Below are 22664 nucleotides of genomic sequence, written 5' to 3'. Positions count from 1 at the left end.
GCTAACCATCACCCTAAAGGTAATCCCGGCTAACACGCACTTCAAACGGAGTAATCCGGCAGTGCTGTCGGGTAAAGTCCCGAAGAATCCACCTGAGCGTCGATCGAACCCAAAGCTTACATGCAACTCACATGAAGGTGAGTCCAGAGAGTACAACATTTCACAAATATATTACATTATAGAGTCTTAACTTAATTATTACAAACCAAGTTCGAAATCTCAGAAAGGTACATGAAATTCAAATTGAAAGTAGTTCAGAGTTCAACTGCAGCAGAAATAAAGCGAGTTCTAAATGACGATACAAGATGTCATGATGAAGCTCGTACATGACATCACTTGGCATTGTCATCGTTGGTCGGAGTCGTATCCCACTCCACCGACCAACCAGGAGGTAAAGTACACGGCCAAGTCAAGCTAGCTATCTGATCTTCAAACGTATCACTTGAAAACAAAGTTGAGCCACAAGCAAGGCTGAGTATACTAATACTCAGCAAGGCTTACCCGACTAGGATATACTTAGTCCTCTAACTAGACATGCAAGGCTTTTTGCTGGAGGGGTTTGGTTTTGCCGAAAAGCAATAAAGAGTAAGTCCTTATTTTCAGATTTTAGCTTTCAAGTTCTAGTTCACTTAACCATTCTACATTAGCATCTATCCAATAGCATACATGGTAGAAAAAAATTTATCTTTCATCATCCAACCAGATTCATCATTATACATTCCACTTGTTACTCTATGTTGCAAAAGGGTTGAGTAGTCCCAATATCCATGAGAGGCGGACGATTCGAATCGAATTTGTTAACCTTGCAAGGCAGACCTAACACACACGCATGGGGACCCAGTCACCCACGCGACTTTTCCCCTTTCTTTCCGGCTTATGGATCAGGGTCACCCCCTTCGACTACAAGAGCCCCACGCCACGGTCGACGCCGGTCGTGACCACGCTTGCACCCGCATGTGGCCGCATGAGAAACAACGTTCAAAGAGGGTGGGGGAAAAGTCCACTTCCTGGGCCGATCAGGTACTTAAACTTACCGATTACCATATTTCTCGGCATGTGGTTAGTATGTTCAAACGCTTAACCACCACTACCACACACCGTGGCCTTATCCATTTTCACTAAATAGACAGGGTATCACAAGCACAACAACCCCGCCCGTAAACCTTATATTGCAGTGTATAGTAAACATCCAACTCCTATAATTCTCGCGAGTGACAGGAAAGCACTCGACTTCTACCGAACCATTAGCATAGCCAACTAGTGACCTATACATGCTAGTATTTAGACATAGGTACTTAAGATTATGCAACTAGGGTTCCAAGCAATTCCTACAAACTTAAATGCACAAGTAGATAGGAATATAAGCAGTTGCATAAATTTAAAATAGATAGGACATGCTCCGGGGCTTGCCTTCCTGAGCGGAGCTAGCCTTGGGCTCTTCTGAACATTGGTTCAGGTCTTCAGCAATTTCAGATAGATTAACTTGAGCTTCACGCTGCTCACTCTCGGACTCCGGCACCAGCTCGTACGTACCGTCAGCGAGAGTAGTCGTATCTATATGAAATGCTCATGCATGAGTTGCATTGATGGTAAAAGGTATATAACTATTTACAACACCACTCAAGTTATAACTATGGAATAACCTTACTATCATTACAGGGGCATTCATTAATTGAGTAGTTAATAAATTTCACTAAACTCATTAAGCAAGTAGGAGTTGTAATTTTAGAATTGCCATTTTTCAAAAGTGAGCATGGATTAAATAAAACTGCTACTAGGGATAAATTCTGAAGGTGAAATTTTTATGCAAAGTACACTACGTGAGTACAAACTTTCTGTCAAATTTTCAGCCATTTTCATCAAGTATATTAATTATCAAAACTAGCGTAAGCTGCTACTACTAGAAACAAAAATAAATTGTACAGGTCAAACCATGCAAGTACTGGTAATGAAACTTAAACTGAGTGTTGATGATCCTATTATGAAGCTGCTGTAAAAATTTCAGATTTAACTGAGCATTACACAAGGCATGAGAAATTAAGCAAACTATAGTGGCATAGATCAAGATTAATTTATACAGACCATTATACTGAGATACTGAGCCTCAAATTTTTACAGAGGGATTAGGTGAACATAGTAGACCTATTGTAAAAATATCATGTTTTTCAGGCATAGGAACTATTTTTTCTTGATTTAATATATTTCTCCTTACCAAAAAAACATTAGGTCCAGTTGGGGTTAAGTAAAAATTCTCAAACTTTTCTGTAGAAACTGGGAACAAAACTAAAGGTACTGTAAAAGTTTCAAACCATGAATCAAAACAGAACAACTTGGATAAATAAAACTGTTTATCCTAGGCATACATCAAGTCCTAAATAAAACATATAGCTAGGTGTGTCAAATGACGACCAAACTTTTAAAAAAGGCTAAACTTCTAATATGAAACATACTGACCAAAAATGGTAGCCATGCACTATAAAGAACTTGAGATCTAATTAAGTGCCTAATAAATTTGTATTTAATCTAGAACAAAAACCAGCGAGCAAATGAAAAAGTGCATGTAATTAAAGCTGTAGATCTAGTAACAAAGAACTCAGATCAATTGAGTTTGCATTTTTCTGATTTTTTGTGAATTTATATCGATTTTAAAAGTTCACTGCTTTGGAAAACAAAAAGGAATAAAAGAAACACAGACAGGCCCCTAGATTCATGCGGAAAACCCCCTGGAATCCTAAAAATATTCACATATAGGTCCCTGGGCGAAGGTTGAAGAAGGGGAGCTGCGGCCGGCCGTTTTCCGGCGGCTGTGGTCGCCGGCGGCGAGGGGGAACAGGGGGATGAGCAAGAGGACGTCGAGAGTGACATGTAGATGGTCTTGTACGGGGTTGGGGAGGCCGGATTGGGGGTTCCCCGCGGAGCAGTTGCTCCGGCGGCGGCGGCCAGTGGCGGAGGCGGCGTTCCGGTGAGGGAGGGGCAGCGAGAACTGGTTGGAGAGCTTCGGGGTGAGGTGGGGGACAGATTCCGAGGGCTATCTCGGGCAGAGGAGGGTCGGGAAGGGGTGCTCCACGGTGAGCTCAGGGGAGGCGGCCATGGCTGGCGGCGCGCTTGCTCTAGGCGCAGAGGGAGAAGGGGTTCGGGTTCTTGGCTCTGGGGGAAAGAAGGGAGTGGAGAGGGGAGGGGCGATGAGGCTTTGCCTCGAAGCAATGGGGCTGGGGCGATTTAAGGAGAAAGGCGCGGTGCAGGGAGTGGCAGGGGCAGGCGCGTGCGGCGAGCGGCGTCGCGATGGCGTGTTCGCCGAGCGGCAGTAATGGCCGGTCAGGGGCGCAGCGAGGAGGGTTGGGGCGCCGCAGCAGTGACAAGACGGGGCGAGTTGGCATGCCCGGCAGGAAGCCATGAGTGGAAGCGCAGCGAGGAGAGTTTGCGGCGTTGATGAGCGGCGGCGGCAGGCTACTCTGCTCCACCCCTTTGTCAACGGCGTGCGGGCATTCGGCAGCGCCTGGTTGTCGTCACTTCCTCGTCGTTCTCCTGTGGTGCATGGTGGCCAGGTGTGCGGCAGCAGGCGGCATCGCACAGGCAGCGGGGCTTCGTTGCCCACCGTGCCGTGGTGCCAGAGAAAGAACAGCGGAGGGAGAGAGAAGGAAGAAAGAGAAGGGAGGAGGGTCAACCGATGTTTGACTCAAAATGATTCAAATTTTTGTATTGAAACTCGAAAAACGGTGAACATCAAAGTTGTAGGAAATTCAAAGATTTACAACTTTCGTGTTGGGCAAAATTTCATTTGAGTTATGGTTTAAAAATTATTTTGAATTTCCAAAAACCGTGATTCGAATGACTTATCATTTCATGTGCAAAATTTTGTTTTCTCCCCTAGATTCCAACTAGTCATTTGTTAATTAAGATAAGGAAAAGGTCCCTACTCAATTTCATAGGCACGAGTGGATTGATTTGAAAATTAAAGCAATGTATACGTCACTGCACGCGTACACTTGCACATATGCACATATACATATACGTATATGAAAAGCCTGATGTAATTAACTTGGTCCTTAAATGTTAATTGTGTGTTTAAAATAGTGCTAAACACTGGAGGTGTTACACTCACCAAGTCTGCACATTTTCTTTCTATAAAAATCATTTTTACGACCAAGCAGTATGCTCAACTATATATGGACCGTATTGTGAGCCTTCATGGGATTCCAAAAACTATCATTTCAGATCGTGGTGCACAATTTATAGCTCGGTTCTGGGAGCATTTCCACACCACCCTTGGTACACAACTGATCCACAGTTCAGCTTATCATCCCCAGACCGATGGTCAAACCGAGAGAATTAATCAAATTTTGGAAGATATGCTAAGAGCCTATTTACTCTCTTATAGTAAGAAATGGGATGAGTGTCTACCACTCGCTGAATTTTTTTCTTACAATAACAGCTATCAAGAAAGTATCAAAATGGCACCCTTTGAAGTCTTATATGGACGAAGATGTAGGACTCCATTGAACTGGTCAGAAGCCGGTAAAAGAAATTTCTTTGGGCCCGATATAGTTGGTGAGGCTGAAGACCAAGTTCACCTTATACATGCAAATCTGAAAGCCGCACAATCCCGCCAAAAGAGCTATGCAGATAAGAGACGCGGGCCTCTGATATTTGAAATTGGTGATCATGTTTACCTTCGGGTGTCTCCAATGAAAGGTGTTCAATGGTTTGGAATACGGGGAAAGTTGGCGCCTCGTTATGTTGGTCCTTTCCCTATCATTGAGCGGTGTGGGCCGGTAGCATATCGAGTGGAGCTTCCTTCCCATTTATCAGTGGTTCAAAATATATTCCATATCTCCCAGCTCAAAAAGTGCCTTCGTGTTCCAACTGAGGCAGTTGATATGGAGAATTTACAGCTGGAACCTGATCTTGCTTATCCGGAACATCCTGTGAGAATTGTTGATCACAAGACCCGGGTTACTCGGAATCAAATCAGCAATTTCTATAAAGTTCAGTGGAGTAATCACTCCGAGTGGGAAGCTACATGGGAAACGGAAGAGTTTCTCAAATCAAATTATCCAGAGTTCCTAGATGAACACTAAGGTACCTCACCCACAATCTTTCTACCGATTTAACCTTTGCACCATAATCTCGGGACGAGATTTCTTTTAGGGGGAAGGATTGTAACAATCCGGTTGTTGAATTCAAAATAAAGATTCAAATTCACAAAGATTTGAATGAGTTCCAACCAAATTTGAAGCTTACACATGGGCCCCAGCTGTCACTCCCTGCTCTCTCTCCTTCCTGTGCTCAACAGGGCAAGGTATGGAGGGAGGAGCCCTCCCGAAGCTCCTCCACTGCCATGCGCTGTCCGTCGGAGGAGCCTTCCCCATTTTCCCGGCCAGCGAGGTCGCCAAGTCGTCTACAGTCTCTTCCCGAGCTCGCTATCTGCCCTTCCTTCTTCCTCTCTCGCGCTCACTCTCTTCTTCCTCTGCTCACCATGATTGAGCTCGAGCAGCTCGTTGTTCCAGCCCCAAATCACGAGTTTCCTTCTACGAGCTTACAATCCACCGCAACCATGGGTTAATCACCTAGCTAGCTACCCCTACAACTCCTCCAATCCCATCCTCGACACCCACTTCGCCGGGAATCGAAGCTTTTCCGGCCACCAGCCATTAGTGACACCGAGATCCACTCTGCTATCAAACTCACACCCCCCCGGCCATCGTTTTCTTCGTCCAGTTGCCCAAATCAAGCCTAGGTGAGGTTCTCCTACTCGTGCGCCTCTTTCCCCTTCGATTCTTGCATCACCGATGTCAGAACGCGGCCATGTCGCCGCCGGCCGACCCTTCTGCCGCCGCCGCAAGGCGTGGGCCGCGCTCACGCGACCTCGTGTCTCGCCCCCGCGCGCACCGAGGCCGCCTACCAGCACTGGTGCTCGCACCGCCGTGCCACGCCGCCGCCTGGCCCTGTCGCGGCCGGAACAACCCTGCCACCACTGCGCTGCCACTCCCCTACTCTGGTGCCGCCGCTGTTGCGCAGCCATGCCGCCACCACCGCCTCTGCCCCACCCCCGCACCGCGCCACCGCCGCGGGCCCAGGCGCGTGAGCCAGAGGCCCGGCTGCCGCGCTGCTCGCCACCGGCCGGCGCCGCCGCCGCGGGCCTCTCCTCCCCTGCGCCCGAGCACCGCTGCCCTGGACAGGGCAAGTTGCCCTCCCACTGACCAGTGGGGCCCGCTGGTCAGGGGGGTAGTTAGGAGGGTTTTATTTTTATTTTGTTGTTAATTTCAGTCGTTGTTTGTAAATTCATATTAAATCAAGGAAAAATGTGAAAAATATGAAATAAATTTTGTTAGATTTGTTAGCATAAGATCTATGGAGGAAAAATATCCATGCTGGTAAAATAACCTTTTTACCCCTACAAAATTTAAATTGTGTTTAGTCTTGGTTGATTAGTTTCTATAAATCTATTCATCCAGAAATTATGAAAATTTTATGGTAGTTTACTTTAGACATGGGTATTTCCCTGAAAAATTTTCATGTTCATAATACATAGCTTAGTACATGATTATAAAGTGTACCTAACTAGTATATTTGCATAGGGATAAATGATATCTTTATATATAAGATTCTATAAAAATCATGAGAAGTAAGTTAATAAATGTCTTTGCAAGTCATGTTATGTTGATATTAAATGGTGCTCTAGTTTGATACTTAGGTAGATTAGTTGTTCCTATCACTTAGGGTTTAAGTTAATTATCACCATACCTACGTCATTTTATGTAAATTTTTAATTTGTTTAATGTTTGTCTTCTAATTACAAAGTCATGTTGGCATTTACTCATTGTCTCATATGCATACATATAGAACCCGCGACCGAGAAAGTCGTGTACGAGGTGATCGCGGAGCCGCAGGAGCAGATGGAGCAAGCCCCGTTGGAGTTTCGCGAGGACCCGGCCCAAGGCCCAGTGGACACTAGCACTGAGCAGCAGCCCGCAGGCAAGCCCCGGTGCATAACCCAATAATTTAAATTATGGAATAATATATGTTTATTACTTGTGCATTACGTTTTCAAGAATTGATTGGAACCCTAGTTGCATGATCGCTAAGTTTTCTTGAATCTTATACTAGTATGTGTAGGTCGATAACTCTGCCATGCTAAATAGGATCCGGTAGAAGTCGAGTAATTTCCTATTACTCGCGAGATATATAGGATGTCTTTATGATTTGATTATGGAATATTAGAATATGAAGGAAAGGAAAGGAATTGGAGACCAGGCGGGAACTGTCTAGCCCGTCTGTGTCGATTGGGGACCGTACCGTTTGTTGGCCCTGCTGATCATATTTGAAATGTACTAACCGCATGCCGGGAGTCGGAGGTAGTCGAAACCGGTAAGCCTAATACTAATACTGCTTTGCTTCGAAAGTACAGAACTTCATCACCACCCCTTATGGCGAGTCGGGTAGTCGCGGAGAATTGGGATGCATGTATTTATTTTTGGTGGTCTCTTGTTGAGCCCGGTGACTATATGTAGGTGGGGCGGTTCTGTAGTTCGAGGCGGGGAGGGGAATAGTTGGTACGTGTGATCCGACGGGGCTTATACGTGCCGTGTTGGTTAGGTCCACCTTGCAAGGTTAAATCGGATCGATTCGCCGTCAGTCGCTCTCGGACATGAGCACCTTGATCTCCGAGTCACATCGTAGTAAGAACATGGAAGGGAATGAAATGATCAATATGGTTGTGCCTAATCAATTGTTTTTCCACACTGATTGGTGTAGAAATGCAAACCGTAGAAAATAGGTACTCATTCCTAATCTGGAGCTAAAATATTGAAAGTAAGGACTCACTCTTAATTGCTTTTCCGCAAAACAACCTATAGCCAGAAAGCCGTGCATGTCTAGATAGTGGGCTATATATACTCATAGTCGGGTAAGTCTGGCAGAGTATTAGTATACTCAGGGTTGTAGCTCGAACTATTTCAGGTCAAGATGAGATAGACTTCTGCCCTTGTTGTGCTAAGTTCATCCGGCTTGACGCGGATGGTTGGGAGGTGGCCGGACCAGATGCTTAGTCCTTGCTAGTTACTGAATCACACACCCGTGGGCTGAGTGTGTGATTCGACACTGCGCTTCATGTATTATAGACGTCAGGTGCCATGTATCGAACTTTGTTTTAAACTGAAGTGCACTTGTATATTATTTATGTAATTAAACCAGGTTTGTAAAACTTAATGCACTCTACTCTGTATTGTAATTGTATTTATATGTACTCGATATGTTTGTACTGTCTGTGCTCACCTTCGTGTGAGACTACTGGTGCTTGTTTCGATCGAAATGTCAGTTCCGAAAGGACTGTCAAATTAAACCGTTAAGCCAAATGTGTCTGATGTGTTCAAATGATGTATATTTCACTTAATTTTGAGTTTTAATTTGGCGGTTCTGTCACAGATAGTATCAGTGAACATGATCCGAGGAAAACGCGACGCTGAAACAGGCGTTATATAATTTTCAAAAAAAAAAGAAACAGGCGTTATACGACCAATTGACCAAATGCAACGCTTCCATTGGCATCTCTGACTGGGGCGGTGAGATGGACATGAAATGGTTGAGAATGCGAGGTTGGAAGAGAAGCGCAATGGTGATCGAGCTCAGGAGGGTTGGGTCGGGAGACGGGGAGGGGCAAGGGGAAGCAGGAGAGGTGACCTGCTGAGCCTGAGCCCTGTGAGCGGCTAATCCGCCATTACCGAGGCTTCCCTGCTTCAGGAATTCGCTGCGCCTTGCGTCTTGCGGTTGGAATAATCCAGTACTGAATTTCTGTGTTCAGAGACCCTGTACTTCATTGTCCGGATCACGACACTGTACCTGCAGGTTTGCAGCGTCGCTATCCGAAAGTCCAGGGAGATTGCTGCAGGAGTAGTAGCGTGTAACTCAATTGTTCAACAACATAAATCAGTTGAACAAGCCCGGTTCCAGTTTGGTTGGAACGCCGTCTGCAACACAGAAAATGACCAGCCACAACTGTCAACGTTAAACATCGTTTGTTGATGAATTCTGCTTTTCACAACGATTTTTTAACTTTAGTTTCAGATGAAATGAAAGGCACTGATCGATCTTCTATATTCTCATAACAACTAGAAATGGTCGCGGCGTTGCCGCGTGTGGCCAGTAGACGGGTTCGGTGTAGTTTATTTGTTGGTTCGCTGTTTTTTGAACTCCATCTTCCTGGTTGGCCATCTAGGTGCCTCGTCGGCCGGCAGCATTTTTGCCAGGTATAAATATATGTATCATGTAGTGTAGTTGGGGGCTTGGAGCCCATTGCTGTTTATATACTTGATCTTTCTGGTGTAGTAAAACTTTTTTTAAAAACAAAAAGAACAGACGGTATGGTTATGGATGTCCTGTTTTCTTGTAGGAGTGCAGCAGGTTGCATGTTGTAAATACAAATCAAACAATCAAAGAAATATATAAATCTATAACATTATGAGAGTGCGATACATATACACAATGGCTGGGTATTACCACCACTCCACAATGTTATAAGCTGACAGTATAGGGTACATCATGGTCTTTTTTTAGCGAACTTTCTTCATGGTCTTTTTTTAGCGAACTTTCTTCATGGTCTTGATGCGTTGATGAAACTGCAGCCTGTGAATTGAAATAAATTTATTCAGATGGAAATCGTCTAATAGTCACGCAAGCATGAATAAATTCCAGTAGTTGGCTGTTGGTTTTCAACTCATGCAAAGGATCAAGTGGGAACATATTGTGATACTCCATACGCCAAGATATGCCGTAAATAGAAGAAATATTGTGACATAAATAAGATGGGGCTCAGGGCACATTTGAAAGGAACATTTTACCACACCATTTCCGAGTGCAGGACCTTCTCTTTTAACAGTTCAGATTGTTTATCGAATTGCATGACCAGCTGAGACATGCATCTAAATATGGCACCAAAACGAAAGCATCAAAATTAAGGGAGAAAACAAAACAACAGTCCCATCATACAAAAGAAGAAATAAAAAGGCAAAAAAACAAGATATTTGCCAGCCTGCTACAGATGACCTAACCATTCTATAAAGGGGAAATAATTTTTCTTTGCCCTGTGCATAATAGTGCAAAATCATGGTTGAACTTAACTAATCCAGATGTTACTGTAAGAGAATTAGGAGCTGCAGTAACCAAATATGCACCAAAAATAGCCTAGAATTACACAAAAAATGCTGCTGTTGTCATATTTTGTGTAGAGTGTGTAAGAACTAACCAGTACAATCAAATATTTTTTATAACCATCAAAATAAGTTCTTGGGAATAATACTAACATAGTTGCTATGAGGCACTGCACTTTCTTATTTGATTGAACATTAGAGACTTGACCGTGCAAGACAAATCAATTAGTGCTTGATTTCTTTATATATCTGATGCAAGATCCATCAGACAAATAAAGATAATATCTTGCTGAGGTCTGTCCTTGATGAGTTTTGACCTTATGAGAAATACAAATGAATGTCAGATGCAACTCAATGAATCTTGCAGAAAACCAACATGACATATGCCGCACGTATACCTTATGTTTCCTTTTTCTAAGTCGCATCAGGAATCTCATGCCTGTATCATCAGTGTTTCCTTTCACTGAGAATACAGTAAATAGAAATATTCGTATTCATTCATAACATAGGTAAAAAGAGATATGCTCATCCAATTAAGTATGCACAACTATGTAATTGTTCACGGTTGGTAGCTGAATAGTGAAGTGGAACTTACCTAAGTAATTCGTTGCTTCCTATGCTATGCAGGTTTGAGATCAGGGATCTGCTGAAAATTGAATAAAAGATAATGAAGTAGAAATGTTCAGTTAGGTAACATTCATCCTACAGTTGAAATGAAGTCGGATGCTAGGAGCTGAAATGGTAGCATGTCAAATTTTAGTTGACCTTAATTTGATGGCAGAGCAAATAGGTTAATGTGCCCAAGTTTGTGATCATCAGTCCTATATTAAACAAAGTGTCAGTGCTCCGATGGTTATGACAATGACAATCAGGTGCTATGATAAAGTGTGCCTAAAAATCACAGGTTTAGAATTGGTAAGCTTTTAGTTATGTAAACCAATCTGAATGCTACGGGAGCACAGGATTGTGAAGCTTCATGTGTTAGCTGAACAGTGAAGAGTTCACAGAAGCATTCCCACAAACATCTAGTGTGCATATGACCGGAGAGAGAGCACATATATGTGAGCACGGGCCTCGTCAAGGTGCAGAGGTCCTCGTCGAGATGGGCGGCCGTGCCGGTGCCCCGTGGGGAACTGGGGATGTGAGCGGCAGTCGAGACATGACAGGCCTAGATTTTAGACAGCGCAGGTGGTGGCACAGGCTGCGCTGTCTAGGAGAAGGCTCGAGCTTGCTGACACATGCCTCCAACATTCTTGCTGCCCCGCTTCGCTCTCTCCGTGGTGGTCTGCCATGGCGACAAGCTATCTCCTTCGCGGCTGTCCTGAGCAACATCGCCGAGTCTAGCAGTGGTGGACAATTGGGGGAAGGTGGCATTAGGAGAAAATGAAGGCGAGGGTGGCGCGATGAGGAGCTGAGGCGGAATACTGTGGCTGAGCCCCGGCCGCCCTTTTCTTTTTCTTTTTCTTTTTCTTTTTCTTTTTCTGTTTCTCTTTTCTTCTCTCCTTTCGTTTTCCCCTTAGGCTGATCACAGCGGAGGGAGCAAGAGCAAATTTGCTCCCTCCTCGTTTCCCACGCATTCTCTGTCTACAGTGCCAAACAGTGCATCTACAGTGTCAAACAGTATATTTGCTCCTTCATTTGCTCCTTCCACTGTGGACGGTCTTAGCCCCTAGCTGCCGTTTCTCTCAAGCTCTCCCTCTCCCTCTCCTTCCTCCCCCACGGCGCATCCCTCCTCTTCCCTCCCTCCCCTGCTCCTCCGCCGCCCCCACGGCTCCTCCGTCCCCTGCACTTCCGCTGCCGCCATGGCTCCTCCATGATGCGCCGCCTCCGCAGCTTATGTACGCCGCGCCGCCTCGGGTGCTCCGCTGCCGCCGTCTCGGCTTCACCCCGGCGCAAATCCGCTCTTCCATCGAGCGGATCGGGGCCGGATGGCGGCGCGATGGGGCTGGACGGCGGCGGACCGGGGCCGGACGACGGTCTTCCTCCTCCCTCCTCCCTCCTCGCCGGCGAGCGGGCGCTGGCGCAGACAACCGAGTGGGGCGCGGAGGCCGGCGCGGCGGCGAGCTGCAGCTCCATTGGATCCCCGTCGAGCACGGGCGGCGTCGAGCTCCGCCCTTCCGCGCGCGGCGGCGTGGATCTGCTGTGGCGCCGGGCCTTCCCCTCTTTCCCTCCCTCCCCCATTTCCGTGCGGACGGAGGTCGGGCGTTGTGCCTTGGGCGGTGGCGGAGGGCGCCGCGGGCGGTGGCGGCGTCCAGCAGCGGCCTGCCAGCGCGATCGGGGCCCCCCAACCGTCGGCGTCGCAGTGTCCAGCCGCATTCCCACTCTTTCTCTCCTCTTTATCTCCGGCCGGAGGCTGCGCGCGGCCGCTGTCCCCTTTTCTGCGGACGCGAGGAGCCTCGGGCTGGCGCTGCGAGGAGCCAGCAGGGCGTGGCCTCGGCCAGCGGCGGCGAGGAGTGGGCCACGGGGAGGATGGGCTCAGCCAGCCGCCGACCGTTGTTCGCCGGATAGACGGGCACGATTTTTTTTATGACGTGGCCGCGCTCTCCTGGCTTCTTTTGGTGCGGAAATCGTAGATAGAGATTTAGGAATTTCAAGTTTATAAAAATAAATGAAACATAACCGTAAAAAAAAACCGAGACCACCAAGAAAACATTAGGAAACCCTCCAGGTCCACCGTGGACCGGTTCCACCGGCCGTAGACGGGCGCGCCACGGCGAGGGCGACGGCAGCGGTTTTGGGCCCGGTGCCGAGCACAACACACGGATCAAATAAACCGGGCCCAACTCCTGGCCGAAACGCCCAGGAAATTCCCCGCAAAGCCCTCAGAAAAAAAGTAAATTCCCCGCAAGGCAAATATAAACCCACTCCCCCCTTCTCTCCTCCAACTCCTCTCTTCCTCCACCATCCCCCCGTGTTCCCTCTAGCACCGCCTGCTCGTCTCGCCGCGACCCGCGGCCGCCCTCCCCCGCGCCGGAACCCTAGCGACCGCCATTGCCCCCAGCGCGCCGCGCCCGATGGACGGCGGGGGCTCCGGGGCGGCGCCGTACGCGGCGCGCACCGCGGAGGAGGTCTTCCGCGACTACCGCGCCCGCCGCGCCGGCATGATCAAGGCCCTCACCACCGGTACGCCTCCGCTCGCCATAGATTGGGCTCCGGGTTTCCGCGAGGCGGCGTGGATTCGTGGGATTGATGCAGTGTTTTGTCTTCTTATTCTGTGCAGATGTGGACAAGTTCTTCAAGCTCTGCGACCCCGGTGAGTGCGCTCGATCTCTTCGGGCTCCTCCTACGGGCTGGGGATTCGTAGCCGAGGAGCTTTCCGTGGTTTTGCTGCTTGGGTGTGGTTGCTTTGGTGGGAGATTGGAAGTTAAATTTGGAGAAAAAATTCCCTTCCTCTATCTCATCTGTCCTCGCTCGCTCCATATGCCTGGGATTCGAATTATTGTTGGTCTTGTAGCTTTCATTAATGCTGTGCTGGATTGTTGTTGTTGGATTTTGGTGAGAGATTAGGGACCGATATGGCAGTTTTTTCGAGAGAAATTTTTTTTTTTGCTTGGTTGGAACTGTGGAACTAGTTGTTGGCCTTCGTTTTCTGTTAGGTTGTTAGCACTATGTGTGTTGCGACCAATCATATATTGGTAACTCATAAGAAAGATGCTGCAGAAAATTGCTACAGATTTTAGGCTCATTGTTGTCATGGGATTACCGACTAATTGTCGACCATGTGCTTGGATTTCTATATGACCGCTTCCTATTGTGTGGCTGTCTGTTATTTCTTATACTACTCCGTGGTTGTTGGCCCAGTCAATTGGTTGAGTCAGTGACATAATTGGATAGGTATACTGAATCAGCATATCTTTTTCCTTCATTGCATTGATAGCCCTGTACGATTGGCTGAAGTACGTGGTTGCTTTCGCTGCTTGCTCTATTCATGTAATTATTGCGAGGTTTGGTTGCTTCTCATTATTAAAATATTATGGCCTGGTCTGCAGTGTTTTCGACCTGAGCCTTGCACCCTGGTGAGCAGCAGTGCACAGTTGGTGTAGAACTAGTACTATGTTTTGAATGCTGCTGGATAATGCTGCGCAGTATCTTGTTATGGGTACTAATCACATTGGTTTTTGAACAGAAAAGGAGAACCTGTGCCTTTATGGGTATCCCAATGAGACGTGGGAGGTTACCTTGCCAGCTGAGGAGGTGCCCCCAGAGATCCCTGAACCAGCATTAGGAATCAACTTTGCTAGGGATGGTATGAATGAGAAGGACTGGCTGGCGCTAGTTGCAGTTCACAGCGATTCCTGGTTACTGTCTGTTGCATTCTACTTTGGTGCCCGGTTTGGGTTTGACAAAGAAGCTAGGTAATTTTCTGCCTTGATTGAACTATGCTGTTTAATCAATTACTGTTGTCTAGTCCTTTCTTCACAAACTTGTTTTTGGCATACCAGAAAGTACAGATGCACCTTAATTTACAGATTTACTAAGTTTTCATTTTCAAGATGCACCTGTTAGTTCGTTTAATATGGAAATGATATCCACCTAAGTTTGGGAGTGAATTTTTTTTTACTCAATATTTGGCCAGTTCCTTGTTGCTTCCACATAATAGTTTCTACATTCAGAATTCTGAACTGTGTGAACAATATTTGTTGAATGTTGGGATCCTGTTCATATTTGCTTGCGCTGAATGCATAAAGAAACAGGATTGCATTTGTGTGGCAAGTCCGAGGGCAGGTTTAGAAAATGGGATTCTTAAATGACTTATGTTCTTATCTTCTTCATCCTTTTCTTTTGGCTCTGTTGTGATGCTCATTTTACATTCCCCCCTTTTCAGATAGGATTTAGGAATTTGAATTCCTCAGCTGTAATGTGGATAGGAGTGACCGAGACTTTTGAAATACCATTCACTTTAAAAGATGCAATTTATTATGTCTTGTGCAATACAGTATGGGTTTCATGTGCAATCATATCACCTACTTTTCATGGATGGCAAATAGGATGTGAGGATATTTTAGTATAATTCTGCTACTACTTTTGCCCTGCCGATAGGTGCATAAATATTGTAATATGTACCTTTCTTAGGCTTATATTCAGTTCTTTCTCTCACGAATAATGCAAGACCATTGATGTTTAGAAGTGTAAATATATGGATTACTGAGAGCACCGATATACAGAATTTTTTGATAAAAATATACATAATTTTTTGCTTTAACGGCTCTTCCTAATGTCATAAACATCATATATTTACGACATTGCATTACTACCATAGAAATATAGAATGTATATGTCAACCTTATTTAGTTTATTACATTTCGAAAGGACAAAAATGCTACAAATGACTAAGTGAATGGATATGCTGAATGCCTGCAGGGATGAATTATGCTAATGTTGATTCACATGCTATTAATAATAGGCATAGTTCAGTTAACCACTTAACCGCACTAAATTCAGCATTTCATGAAATTCTATTAATCTTTAGATATCATCCTTGTCGTATATATTGGACCTTTTACTTTTTTTGTATTTGTACTTGTGATATCTGTATTTAGTAGTTACTATCCTGGTAAACCAACTATAGGCATGCACCTTCGGATTGCTGTTTGAGAGATGGAATCATTTGCTAAATGGTTTGGTTACACTCAAGAGTGAATGCTACTGTATTTTTGCTCATTTTGTAACAAAATGATGTCATCTGAGCATGACAGGTGTACATTTAAAGATACCCAAAAATATATTTTGCAAAACTAAACTGTGGAACTATGCACCAGGCATTGAAACTGTACAGTATTGTAAGAAGGTGTGTATCATGTAGTTACAGAATTATTGTAGTTGATTGGACTAATATTCCTGTTTCTAGAATTATCAATATCTGAGCGTATAGTTAAGGATTAGGTATTGAAATGGCTGGATCGTGTAACCATTTCCCCCCTCCAAACAGTAATATTACCATTCATCACACTTCATTTGTTCTCTCATCTTCATTCATGAAGGTTTCCCTCCAACTAACTTGTCTCCTATGGCGTTCAGATCTCATATAGTGCGAGTGTCTACCATTTGAGGATAGCAATGTTAGTTTTAAATCTGGTCACATGACAACAGCAGAGCAATAAGACACAAAAGAGAGAGTATCCTAAATGTCAGAAATCAGCTATAATTTCATACAGTGGTCACACGTGAAATTTGCTAGAGGATGATGGGAAAATTCAAAGTTGGCCTACTTGATTTCAGTATTGTGTATAAAATCTATTCTTTGCTTCTGTTGGAGAATCAGGATCACAAAAAACTTACTTTGCAATGACTCTTAAGACTTTAAACTAGGTGGACTGGACTCTGTTAGACCTTGGCATGTTTAAAGTTTTATGCAGTAGTTTATTAATAGGTGGTTGTGCCTGTCTAGCTACCAAAGTGCATTTCTTATAATCCTTGGTTGTGCCTGTCTAGCTTCCAAAGTGCATTTCTTATGATCCTTGATTGTTCTTATGCAGGAAGCGACTCTTTAGCATGATAAACAACATGCCTACAATATTTGAGGTAGTGACAGGATCGGCCAAGAAGCAGACAAAGGAGAAGACGCCTAACAGTAGCAGCAAGAGCAACAGGCCTAGTTCAAAAGTGGTAAATGCCGAGCCCTTTTCTGTTGCCATCCAGCCTTGATTCTTGCTGATAACATGACTGGTATTTGCAGCAGTCAAGAGCTGAGTCTCGTTCAAAGGCCAAGGTCCCCAAAGATGAAGAAGAGAGTGGCGACGATGATGGGGATGAGGCGGAAGAGCACGACAACACCCTGTGTGGAACTTGCGGAACCAACGATGGCAAGGACCAGTTCTGGATCTGCTGTGATAACTGCGAGAAGTGGTACCATGGCAAGTGCGTCAAGATCACGCCCGCCCGAGCTGAGCATATCAAGCAGTACAAGTGCCCGGATTGCACCAACAAGAGGGCCAGGGCATGAGTGACCGAGCAGCGAGCATCGGTGGACCCATGTTAGGAGGAAATCATCTCCTGGCGCCGAGATCATCCCTAGATATGGCGTAGTTTCCTAGCCTGTATTATGGCTATATCTGTTGATTAGTTGTTCGACCTAGCTGTGTCTAAAACGTGGCATGTCTCTTGTTGAGTTGTTGACGTGAGCCTCTCTCTTCTCTCTAGTATGTAAACGTTGCCACTGAAGCTACCTCCCAACTGACCATTTCTTCATTATTGGTGCCGTGCACTTGGTAGTAGTGACTAGTGACTAGTTTCTGTTCCCAGTTCCCAGCACATCTGCTTGTGCGTAGCCAGGATTTGTACTGGTTCTGAGTTGCTGAAATCTGTATCTTAGTGTGCATGTATGTTGGTACATAAATTGTCAAAAGCATTCACGTGGGTCAAATATGATTCCAGGTTTCCTCTATGCTTGCTTCTGCAGAACATTTGCTCCCTGTGGTAAGAAGTGCAAAGTTAACTGGCTCGAGTACATTGATTACATCAGTCTCAATGGGAGTTTTATGAGCACAATTATCAAGACTAGAAACTAGGTAACTATGCATGATATTTAATGCTATGAAATTTTCTATGAAACTCCCATTAAGACTGGCCTAATACCGAGATGTATGGTGGTGGGAAGCATTATGACAGAGGTGTCTGGTAGGGAAGCCACAGATAAGCAGGTGACTGGCATGGAGGCCGCGGGGCTGGAGGATCTGGAGCGGAAGTGTCGGATGGGCGGTCCTGGTGACCTTACTGGGACTGGGAGTACTTTGCTCACAGAAAAAGAAAACCTATGATTGCTGGGAGGGGAGGGTGAGGACCGCAAAGAACATCAAAGATGCCTCTGAATATGGCACCCAAGAACTGACTAGCAGCGTCCCTGATCGAAGCAGTACATTTCCCTAAGCACAACTATTGCTGTTCCTTCTGTGTGATGATTGATGAAGTCGTAGTGGTCAGCCAAATCATGGAGCAGCAAAAGAAAAAGAAAAAGAAAGGACATGCACCAGGCCTGGTCGGTATTTGGCTTACAGGCCAACACAAAACGAAAACTTGACGTTTTTAATTTCTACCTTCAGAGTCATGCAATGCAATAGGTTGGAATTTTTCAGGATGCTGCGCCTATCTACTACCTCGCTCCCTGAATTTTGCAGGGATTTATCTGGGATTTTTAAGGACCAATAGCATCGCTGATAGGGTTAGTTTTGTCAGGGTTGCAGACCCTGCCGGGCGCACGCGTTGCGGCCGATGCTGCCTCTGCGGATGGAGGTGGCCAGGGCCCCAGGTGGACGGGGCCCGAAGCCCCGAACAGAGAGGGCGACGCGGCAGCGTGCTGCGTGCGCGCGGGGCACACGGCGCTGCGGGGGTGCGCGGGCGAGGCCCTGAGGTGAACTCGTGGCGCGCCGCCCGGCCCTGCGCCGGCTATGCAGCGGTGTCGCGAATGCGGGGGCGGCGTGGCGCTGGGCGCACGCGCCAGCCGTCGGAGCGTTCTGCCCGCCGGCCTGGCGCAGGCATCACAGGCTTGAGCCTTCGCCCGACACCATCGTCGCGCAAGTAACGTAATCCCCGCGGAGGCGCACGCGGCTAATCGCGGCACGGTCGGCGGTCATGCTCTGCCAGTTGCGGCCGCGACCATGCGTAGCGCGCACGGGCGTCCAGCGTTCCCGTTCCTTTTTTTTTAGAACCGGGGGGGGGGTTGAATCCCCACCTAATTTCATTGACGGAGCTTCTTGCAAGCCCAATAAAACATAAGGTTCAGCAGTTTTACAACCAAAGTTCACACAACACATGCAAGAATAAAAATGATACAACACACACACCATATAGCTAGGCCAAGGGTTACTCCTCCAAAAGCAGAGGCATATCACAAATCACCGAGCAATGACGCCTCCGAATAGCTATACACCAGCGATCTCCATTCCACATGCGGCCGTAACGCTCAAAGTCGAATCCGACGGACGACGGCCGTGACTTGCATTTCCTATGGAGTGTATCCGGGATCCAAACGACAGGCCACCGACGCCATTTGAGGGGAGGAATCCTCAAAGAGGGAGGATCGACGAGAGGAGAACAAGGAGATCCAAGAGAGGAGATCATGGTCTCGCAACCCGGCAAATGATGAGGCATTGCAATCAAGGAACATGGACGAAGACAGGGCATAGAGACTCTCAGCAGACATTCCCCAGCAATAAGCTCATGCAACCATCAGGGGAGGGAGACAGCGGGGGACCATTGTAAAGCATTGGCGCAGATGCAGAAGGTTCCTCCATGACGACGCCTACAGGTAGGACGCGACGACAAGCCGCCGCCGCCGCCGCCGGTCTGGGACGACCAGAGCTTGGGTTTTCACCCGATGGAACCCCAGGACTACAGGGGAGAGAGCAATCACGACGCCTCCAAGGAGGTGAGCGACGTCCTCGGCCGCCGCCGTCGTCAGCACCGACAGAGTGTCGGGTACGGCTTTCGCCTGGGAGCTTCCTGAGACCCAGCAGCACAGGGCCAAGCTCCATTGATAGGCACAATCCCTGCAGCCAAAGCACCAAACAAGCATCACTTGCAGCGCCAGACGATGCAGCACCAATGAGTGCAGACCTCCCTGGGGCGCCAGATGATGCAGCACCATGCGGCCACCCAGGGTGAGGGCCGGACACGGCCAAGGTCCCTGGATCGCCGCCGCCAAGCAACCGGCAAGGATGGAGGAGCCGCGGCGGCGTGGAAGTGCGGAGCCCGCGGCGACATGGAGGGGCGGCGTGGAGGGCGGAGACCTCTACGTGCCTCCCCGTTGATGGCAGATCGGGCCCATGGGAGGCCGGATCCGGCCTCCTGCTGCCCCCACCGTGGAGCCGCAAGGACCGCCCGAGTGCTGGGTGCAGCACCGCCATGGATCTCGAGATCCGGCCCAGGAGAGGCCGGATCTGGCCGCCGGAGCCCCAAGAACGGAAGCAGCAACGGGCTAGAGTTTGTCGAGGTAACGGGGAAAAGGACCGAGGGGGGAAACAAGGGGAAGGCAGAGAGGCCCCGTCGCCGCCGTCCTGGCACCCGCACGGGCTTCCGGCGAGGTGCTCCGGCGGTGGCGAGGGGCAGGGATGGGGAGATGGGGGAGCTGAGCGCCGGCGGCGCGGTTTCCGCCTGAGTCACCCCTCGGGGCGACGCGGACGCCGGGGGGGGGGGGGCACCACCACCAGCAACAAGCTCCGGCTTCCACGCGCAGGCGCGCTGCATCTTTTCTTTTCTTCTTCTTTTTCTTTTTCGAGAGGATCGCTGCATGTTGTACTAACGATTTTTCCCAACCAATAATCCACAGCGCAAAAATCTACCCAGATGGCAGCGATTTTTTCTTTTTTATATTAAAAAAAATCAAAATTTCAAAAATATATGTCCGTTTCGAAAAATTTCGAAAATATACCCCGGTCGCCCGTTGGGGGGCGACAGGCCCTAAATGTATTTTTTTTCTTCAAATTTGCAACGAGGTCCCTGGCCGGGGGCGCGTGGGGCAAGGGGGGCCTGTCGCCCCCCTCCCCCCCACGGGCGACAGGGGGGTCGCCCCCCCTCGAGCGACTGGGGGGCCCACCCACGGGGGGCTTGTCGCCCCCCCTCGGGCGACAGGCTCTTGGCCCCCCTATATAAGCATTCTACCCCCATTTCCTCCTCATTTGAGACTAAAAATTCCACCAAAAATCTAAAAAAAAGAGAGGGGTGAGGAGAAGGGAAGCGGCGAAGCCCTGCTGGATTGCGCACTTGTGATCTGCAGGTTAGTACATTTAGCTTATGTAATTTTTCATTGGTATTGTAGAGTAATTTAATTTAATTAGTGCTATAGTAGAACCATTTAAGTAGGAGTTTAATGATACTTTAGTTACGTAGTAGTAAATTAGTTTAGAAAATTAGTACTACGCGTTTATTATTACAATTGCAGTACTATTAGAGACGTGTTTATAAATTAATTACGATTTAGAATAGAATTTCGCATATGCAGTATAGAATTTGAGTGTCATCACGTAGTTATGAATAGTTATATGTTGTAGTTGAAATCCATACTTAGTTTTTACGGATTATTGAATAAAGTAGTGAAGTAAAGAGTATAACTCGATAAGTATTCTGTGATATACAGATATATCGAGCAAGATGCAGTTTCAAGTATTTTTTGGTGACTACAATGTTTTGTATAAGCCAAATGGAGTAGAACTTTATGCATTTAAGTGCACATCTAGTGCCATAGATAAATCTCTGGAGAGGAGTTTTGGTTCCATATGTAAGTGGCTACAGCGTGGGTTCCGTGTTGATCCGGAGACACATCTGATGACCGTCCAGTCTCTTGTTAATTGGGAGGTAGAAAGTGATTTATGGGAATTGATGATGATACACAACATTGATGACTGGCAGAAGTACATGCAAGCAGCTCTAGAGCGTGGGTGGCATCTGGCCATTCTTGTTCAAATCCGGGAGAAGACACAAAATGAAATCCAACATGGTGCAGATCAAGCAACTCTAAGTATTCGAAGAGAGACCAACTATGTTGAGCAAGATGAGTCAGAAGAGATAGAGAACCAAAACATCGGACCACAGGGCCTTACTGATGAGGGAGAGAGGATACATAGCATTGTGGACGAGATGGAGGCAGAAGACCAAACCGCAATGGAGATGGAAGAATATGAGGGCTCATCTGATGACGAGCAGTACTCATTGCCAAAAGAGTGGAAGGAGCATGGTTTTGGCAATCATGTCGCAGAAGACGTACGAAATTAGGAGTGGGAGTACAGAGTGAATGAGGTAGTGCAAGGTGCAACATATCCAAACATTGAAGCCGTAAAAAATGTTGTGAGACTATGGGCAATATCATTGAAACAAGAATTTAGAGTCGTAAAGTCTGACAGTAAAGTATATGAGGTGAAGTGTGTGAATGTTGGATGTCCATGGCGAGTACATGCATTCAAGGGAAAATGGAAGTCGAACTGAAAATGTTCCATTGTGACAGAGCACACTTGTTTGCTATCAGAAGTTCTTCCCTCGCATCGCAATATATCATGCGACTTTGTTGCAAAGCAAATATATGGGTTGATTATGGACAACCTAAATTATGAGTCAAAAATAATTATTCGACACATTGAGCAGACTTACCAGTACACCATTAGTTATTTGAAGGCATGGTGTGCTAAACAAAGGGTGTTCGAGATGCGGTTCAGCACATACGAGGCATCATATGATAACCTACCTCGTATGTTATCCCAGGATGCTGCTAGAAATCTTGGAAGCTTTTATGACATATACCTCGTACCAGCCGTGACTAGGGGGCAAAGCATTCTGCAACGAGCCTTCTTTTGCCTAGGTGCCTGTGTTAGGGCATTTCAGTGTTGTCTTCCGGTGATCTGCATTGATGTCACATTTCTGACTGGAAGGTATAAAGGTCAGATACTCACCGCAATCGAGGTAGATTGCAACAACCAAATAGTTCCGTTCGCATTTGCATTTGTTGAGAATGGGAACTTAGACAGTTGGTATTGGTTCCTTGAACGAGTGAAGGTTCATGTTGTTGCTGCACGTCCAGATGTGTGCCTTATT

General features: G+C 46.8%; 1 protein-coding gene and 1 long non-coding RNA gene across 3 annotated transcripts; one reads left to right on the top strand and one right to left on the bottom strand.

Moving 5' to 3' along the window:
- Positions 1–10101: 10101 nt before the first annotated feature.
- On the bottom strand, positions 10102–11611 carry LOC120676102. The gene is made up of 2 exons (XR_005675667.1): positions 10741–11611; positions 10102–10608 (listed from the first exon to the last, which is right to left on the bottom strand). It is a non-coding gene; the product is annotated as an uncharacterized LOC120676102 (long non-coding RNA).
- Positions 11612–13032: 1421 nt separating this feature from the next.
- On the top strand, positions 13033–17508 carry LOC120673439 (PHD finger protein ALFIN-LIKE 6). 2 transcript variants are annotated; one of them, XM_039954264.1, is made up of 5 exons: positions 13033–13268; positions 13366–13398; positions 14272–14500; positions 16622–16751; positions 16822–17508. In XM_039954264.1, exons 1-5 carry the CDS (start codon positions 13160–13162, stop codon positions 17086–17088), a joined length of 768 nt encoding a protein of 255 aa, XP_039810198.1. In that variant the 5' UTR covers positions 13033–13159; the 3' UTR covers positions 17089–17508. The 2 variants fall into 2 exon arrangements, with proteins under 2 accessions (XP_039810198.1, XP_039810199.1); XM_039954265.1 differs by having other exon boundaries at positions 13034–13268; positions 16825–17508.
- Positions 17509–22664: the final 5156 nt, after the last annotated feature.

The sequence above is a fragment of the Panicum virgatum genome, chromosome 5N (assembly GCF_016808335.1).
Source record: "Panicum virgatum strain AP13 chromosome 5N, P.virgatum_v5, whole genome shotgun sequence".
In the NCBI taxonomy this organism is placed as follows: Eukaryota; Viridiplantae; Streptophyta; class Magnoliopsida; order Poales; family Poaceae; genus Panicum; species Panicum virgatum.
This window is presented reverse-complemented; position numbering and strand designations above follow the sequence as displayed.